The sequence below is a fragment of the Corylus avellana genome, chromosome ca6 (genome assembly GCF_901000735.1).
Source record: "Corylus avellana chromosome ca6, CavTom2PMs-1.0".
NCBI classification, from domain to species: Eukaryota; Viridiplantae; Streptophyta; class Magnoliopsida; order Fagales; family Betulaceae; genus Corylus; species Corylus avellana.
Window position 1 is genome coordinate 7,285,075 of NC_081546.1, and position 7,031 is coordinate 7,292,105.

General features: G+C 35.6%; 2 protein-coding genes across 2 annotated transcripts in view; one reads left to right on the top strand and one right to left on the bottom strand.

Moving 5' to 3' along the window:
• Positions 1 to 1,903, top strand: part of LOC132184844 (cytochrome b5) — a 10,469-nt gene extending 8,566 nt beyond the window's left edge. The window contains exons 5-6 of the mRNA XM_059598622.1: positions 1,191 to 1,241; positions 1,344 to 1,903. Of these exons, the coding sequence (XP_059454605.1) occupies positions 1,191 to 1,241; positions 1,344 to 1,697 (405 nt within the window). The 3' untranslated portion in view covers positions 1,698 to 1,903. The remainder of the gene's footprint in view (positions 1 to 1,190; positions 1,242 to 1,343) is intronic.
• A 4,627-nt stretch (positions 1,904 to 6,530) lies between these two features.
• Positions 6,531 to 7,031, bottom strand: part of LOC132185103 ((S)-8-oxocitronellyl enol synthase CYC2-like) — a 1,313-nt gene continuing 812 nt past the window's right edge. The window contains exon 3 of the mRNA XM_059598922.1: positions 6,531 to 6,596. Within this exon, the coding sequence (XP_059454905.1) occupies positions 6,531 to 6,596 (66 nt within the window). The remainder of the gene's footprint in view (positions 6,597 to 7,031) is intronic.

Genomic DNA, 7,031 nt, shown 5'->3' on the forward strand with positions numbered 1-7,031 from the left:
TTTTATTTTTTCTTTTATACTTTTCATTAAGTAGATGTTTGGTACATTTCAAAAAAAAAAAAAATACATGTTCAGTACAGTAATTTACTGGTGTATAACCTTTAGTATGTATTTTCACACACATATTTTAACTTATAATGAAAAGTAAGATGTGATGCATTTAAGTTTTGAAATTAAATTATAATGAAGAATCCCGCACATAGTGCGGGTTACATGCTAGTTAATCCTAATGATGGTCATGAGGCTTAGCCAATCCATGCACATAGTGCTCTCATTACATCTTCATATTCCAATAAGGTGATGGTGTTTTCATAACAGGAGAAACCCAAAAAAGAAAAGAGACTGTTTGGCAAAATCTAGAATGTCTTTCAAGTTTAGGAAAATTATGTCATGTTTCTTTTTGCTTCCTCCTTTTTTGACATATAATGGGATGGTGACATAATTGTCCTTAGGGTCATATCAGTTGCAGGTGGACCACATTACTCCGAGTATTTTGTTTTGAGTAATGTTACACATACTTTCACTCCTTCACTCTCATTTTTGCAAGTCTTTAGGTGGGTTTAACATTATTATTAGATAAAATTTAATAATGATTCGTCTCAATTTCAATAATAATTTTAAAAAACCACTTAAGGAAATAGAAATGAAAAAGAGAAAGTGAGCGTGTGTGTAGCATTATTCTTTTGTTTTTGAATGGATAATGGATTATTCAATAGTGATTCTCCTATTTTAAGTGATTATACACATTCGTACTTTTACACCATATGATATAATAGTAATTTTAAAAGTCATGTCAAGGAGTATGAGAATAAGAGTGTGCGTAGCATTTCTCTCTTTAACAGCCCCACCCGGAAACTCTTTAATTTTTGTTATATATATATATATATATATATATTGGAGGGGCAGAAAATAGGAAGGTCAACAAAACCCTTAATCCCCATTTTCTCACCAAGTCACCAACTAATAGTCAACTTTTTCCTGTAAACAACGTGACCTATCCTACTCACTATCAGAAGGGGCGGTTGCTCGCGTGCATAGTGCCTACCAGCACCACCCCACCTGCTTAATTTCTCCTACAAATTCCGCACTCGATGCTTACATGCATTAATCAACACGAATTTCTCATTTCAACACACATTCTTCTCGAAGTCAAGTAAGTTATGGCAGAAAGAGTTTTCACACTCTCGCAGGTTGCCCAGCACAAATCAAAGAAAGATTGCTGGCTTGTCGTCAAAGGCAGAGTAAATCCTTCTCTCTCTCTCTCTCTCTCTCTCTCTCTCTCTGTTCACAGGTTTTAGCTAGGGCGGGTGATAATTTAGAATTGACTATTTTTCTTTTATCAGGTGTTGAACGTGACAAAGTTTCTGGACGAGCACCCGGGAGGAGAAGAGGTGCTGATAGAGTCTGCAGGTAAAGATGCGACAAAGGACTTCGAGGTTGTTGGACACAGCAAGGCAGCTCAAAACTTGCTCCGAAAATACCAAGTGGGTGTTCTTGAAGGATACACAGTCCAAGACGGAGACGCCAAGGAAGTCCCCTACAACGAATCCAAGAAGAAAGAGATGACTGCTTTTGTGATCAAGGATGACGGAAAGGCCACGTATGCGGGTTTCCTCGAGTTCTTCGTCCCGCTCTTGGTTGCCGGCTCCTATTTCTGTTACAGATACCTTAACAGAGCAGCCCAGATCATGAATTAGTTCATCTTTTGTCTAATTCAACCACTGCCCATTATCATCTATGTCGTCTACTTTTTCTTTTTGTTTTTTTTTTTTAAGGTTTATTGATTGTCGCCTATATATATTGGCAGAATTTCTTGGGTCAACCTTACCTGCCAGAATCTGTTTCATTTGTTTGGCCCTTAATCTATTTACGTTGGTTAAAAATAAGATGAATATTGAAACTATTGTGTCGTGAGTCCACTCACACTCCATACTATGATACTACCATAAGTTTAATGTGTGGACACCGAGGAGCAAACGTATGCCTGCAAACACAGAAGATTCAATAAGTTGTTTATATTCTTTTACAAATTCAATAGATTAACTATTAAATTTATGAGATTTACTATTGACTCATGTGAGATCTATATATGTCCACCAATTTAATAATTAATTTGTGAGAAGCAATAGGCCAAATATGAAAAAAAATAAAAAATAAATAAATAATAATAATATTAACCCTTTACATTTATGTATAGAAAAAAGGGAAACTACCTTTAATTCGAAAAGTATAATGTGGGGTTCTAATCTATCAACCCTTTCAATCACCCGTCGGTTAAGATTTTATATCAAATTTTAATGAAACCAGCAAAATGACAAAAATACTCATTCATAATTTTTTTTTTTTTTTAAAATTTTAAAAAATCATTAAAAAAGTGAAGAAACATCCTTTTCTGTTACATTTTCTTGTATCTTCTTTAATTTTTACTTTTTTAATTATTTATTTATTTTTTAATTTAAACGCGTAATTATATTTTGGGAGCCCCTACTATGCGGTCATGCTGCAAAAGGATTGTTTTGCAGCATCCACTCTTATAGTGACACATCACCAAGCTCATTTTGACAAAATAAAATCAAAACACCAAATAACAGCAAATTCACAACCAAAACACCACCGGCCAGCAAACCCACAACCAAACTACCGGCGCCGGCCAGCAGCATCCCACGGCGCCGGAGACTTTCTTCTGAATGTCATTTTTGATTGCAGGTCTTCTCGTCCTCCTCTGTTTTTCCCCATTTCGGTCGGATGAAATGATTTGGTTCTTCAAAGGTAAAATTCATCCCCTTTGCTGTTGATTCTTGAATTAAGTTGGGTATTTGATTTTGGGTGTTCTTAATCGAGTGGGTAGTGCTATGTTCTTTGTGAAATTGGTGTTGATGTTTGGTTTGTAGTAGTGCTTTTGGGGATGGTTTGGCTGAATGGGTTTGGGATGGGGATGGTTTGGCCGAATGGGTTTTGGATGGATTTTAATGGGTTGATTGTTGAGAATATTTGTTTCCCCAATCTGGTGTGACCCACGGCCAGCGTGGGAGAGAAGAAGGACGAAATGGGAGGAAGAAGAAGAGGAGTTGTCGGGAGGAAGGAAGAAATAGGAGAGAAGAAGAAATGGGAGGAAGAATCTAGTGTTTTAGGTGTAAGATAGTTTTGTACATTTTTCCTATGTGTCAATGTTCTATTGGGGGCTGCAAAAGACTACTTTTGCAGCCCGACCGCATAGGAGGTTTACTCTTATATTTTTATAAATTGTATGGTAAGTACAACTTAATAGATTAGACATCAACCATTTTCTAGCTCTGTTTTTGGCTGCTGCATGATGACAGTTATTACAGATATTGACTGATTTAATACGCCAGCGGTATCCTTTAATGAATTGTCCCCACTGCTTCGTACCCATCAGTCAGAAAAACTGACAAACTACCCACACCGGATTCCTTCCAGACCCCAAGAAACATTTGGTAAAAATGCAGAACAGAAAATGCATGTAATCTGTACTAATTAAACAGACCAGGAAAATAGTTGAGGGATCGGTCAATGCATGGAGAAGATGAAACAACTAATTCCGATGATGAAAAAACTCCCGAGTCCAAACGTACGCAAAGGTTTCATTTACTTCGACGTAAAATTATTTTTGTCAAAAAATATTTTTAGGAAAGTCATTTTTTTTAAAAATATTTTTCACTGAAAACATTTTACGGTCTTTACCTCGCACACGGAAAATCAATTTTTTAAAAAAATATTTTTAAAAACAATTTTTAATTTTTTTAATTTTTAAAAATATTTTTAAAAAACTATTAATATAAAAAACTATTAATTTTACATCAAAAGTAATGCCAGCTAACACATTTTGTGTTGTTCGATCTTTTCGACCACGAAAACTTCCTTGGATTTCAACTGGAACAGATGCCTGAATATGAGTTCCATCTATTGCTCCAACACAATCCTAATGAAGACCAATACAAGTTACGTTAATTTGACAAATTACTTGAATTTTTTTTTTTTTAAAAAAAAAAATCAAATTTTAAAACTTACCTTAAAGTATGGGTAAAACCTTCGGCTATTCCTTATTTCCAGCGGAGTAGAGTTATCAGGTTGTTTAATTAAATGTTTATATAGCGTCAAGACTCCTCCAAGTACAACCTTAAAATATCGATGAATAGACCTAATTGATCTATATAACCTTCCACCAACCACTCAAAACCTCACATTATGCCCAATAATGTGTAAAAATATCAACACTTGTTCCTTAATAGACATGTGAATGGTCTCACGTATAAGGTTGTTCTCAGCAAGAATTTTACATAATTCAAAGAAAGATACAGGACTCATTCTTATTTGGTCAAAACAATCTTGTCTGCTTCCATAAAGAATACTATCCATATAAATCCCTCTTTCATACTCTCGTTTAACATGAGATTCCCTTCGTAATACTCTCTTAGATCTAATATCTTTTAAGATTACAAGCCCAACAGCAAGAACAGATGCAACTGTGATCGTAACTGTCGAAAGAATTGTTTCATCCATTTACAAACAACATAAAAATAAGCAAAAAGCAATAAATCATATATGCATCGTTTCCAATTCATCCTCAAAACTTGTACAGGATTCCAATAAATCAATAAATCATATTAATAAGCAATAAGCAATAAATCATATTAATATTTTAATATTTTTCATCAACTTACTGTTTAACTAAAACAGAGCGAACTGCTCTGTCCATATGTTGTAGAAAAACTCCCACTTCAACCCTAAATATTAGGTATCAGATCATGTCATATAGGTCAAACTTTAATCCGACTTATTTAATTGAATATATTAGACCCTTCAATTCAAATTCCCTAACCAAAACATTGCGCTGCTCAATGTCTCATTCCTCCACCACCACCATGCCCCCAAGCCATTGTTAACCCCTAGGACGTGAATGTGGGCGGACAAGAAAGAGATAGACAAACAGAGCAGCAACGACAAAAGACTGGAGGGAAGAACATTACAGGCTGTAAAGAGAGAGAGAGCACAGCAAATAGGGTCCCCCACATGTCTACAACACAGAAGCGGACACAGGATTTCAGGAATCAATGAGCCTTTTTCTTTCTTTTCTTCTTTTCTAATTCCCAAGGCCGCCTTCAATATGGATGGATGGTCCTTGCAGCCAAAATTTTCTGTTGAAAATTAGACAGGCTCCGCTGTATAGGGCACTTTAATCGATCTACTTTGAGGTACAATAAAGAAGCAGAGGTAATTTAGCTTCAACCACATGGGACCCTTTAAGGTCGTTTCATTTGGATGGTGCAAAAACATGTTTTTGTTAGGTTTTGCATCTCTTCCTAGAGTAATAAAAGGGTAAACTTCGAAATATTCCAAATATCATGCTAGAAAAGATATCCCTAGGCTTATGTGGCCCATTTGTAGAAATATTTCTACACAAAATAACAAATGAATAAAAACAAATTCATCATATTAAAGCATTTACAATGCCACCCATCTATCAAAAAAGAGAACATAATCCCGTAATTGTGGGCACGAGGAGGGAAGGGAATCTGTCTTAACAGTTGCATAATTTATCAGAGTAAAACAAAACCAACTTGAAATAAACAAGGCATTATACTAGATCGAGAAAGACCAAGCATTTGTTGTAGAAAAACTCCATATGTTGTCAGAGAATGGTCATCATCAAGAAAAACATTGCAGAGGAAGTATAATTGTTTGGTCTGAATGATGTCATAAGTCATCAATTCATCCTGAGTGTTGAGTTAATTTGTAGGGTGCTGTTTTGTTTTCTTTCCATCTGTTTTTTGAGTACACAAATAAGGGGACTCTCTACTTGCCTTTTACTTCACCTTTTGGGTATTGAAATTAGTGTGTATATGTTGTAGGTACATGTGATGTTGGCAACTAATCCTCTTGCCCGATGGATCATTGGGTTTCTAATTCAATACCTAAAGTCCTTGAGTCTGGAAAGCATCAATCCCATTTGGTTTATAAAATCATGGGTTTTCATGTATTAACTATAAATGAGATTTGGTTTTGGGGGACCAGGTGTACGTTAAAGGGTCTTAAAAGGAAAGTAGCTAGTGAGCTGCTAGATTAAAATACTGAAGTAGGAATTTCTTCTTTCAACCAATTTGTCTCCGAGGACCAAAACCAGTAGTGATAGAATTTCCTCTTTTAGGAGGAGTAAGATGAACTTTTTCTAGTTCATTTTTGATGACCCAAATTGATCACACGATCAAATGAAAGAAAAGGAAGCAACGACCATAGCGATGGAAGAAACTAGGGAGATTGACCATTATCTAATGTATCAATTTTGCAGTGGCCTTGAGGGGAAAGAGAACAGAGGATCTAAAAATTTTCTGTACAGCCAATTCCAAAAAAATTGGCTTTTTAGATGTTTTTTTTAAATTTTTGTTTGAAAAAATGTTCAAATTAATAACATAAGGAAAAAGATAAACAAGATAAAGTGGAGCTCAAAGAATTGAAGGCAGTTTATTGCAGCTTTAGATGGGACGACTAACACACGGCCTAATGGTTTCTTTTCAAAACCACTCCACAGCAACCAGAATCAAGCAAAGAGCCAAGAGCCACAGAAAATCCACCCCAATCTGCCATCACAAAACCAGAAAATCAAAAGGAAATAAAAACCTATTCGGTTGAGGTTCATCTCAAAGTCAGAACTTCCAAGAATCAACAACCAAAAATAGCCCATAATAACAAAGATCATAGAAGTTCTCATTTTCCAAAATCCACACCCTAGACCCAAAACCTAAATCGCAAATCTGATACGTTAATAGGGAAAGAAACCAAAATCAAAATCGCTTTATGATTTCCAGTTGTCCAACAGAGAAAGAAACCAAAATCAAACGAAAATTACCAAGAGAAATTCGTAGATTTGAATCACTCCATACATATGGTTCAACAAAGAAAGAGAAAGATGAGAGTACCTGCGTCGGGCTTGAAGAGTGAAGCTCGGCCGAGAGAGAGATGAGTTGTGCAGGTGAAGGAGAATCAGCAGCTGTGCGTGAAGGTGAAGGTGAAGG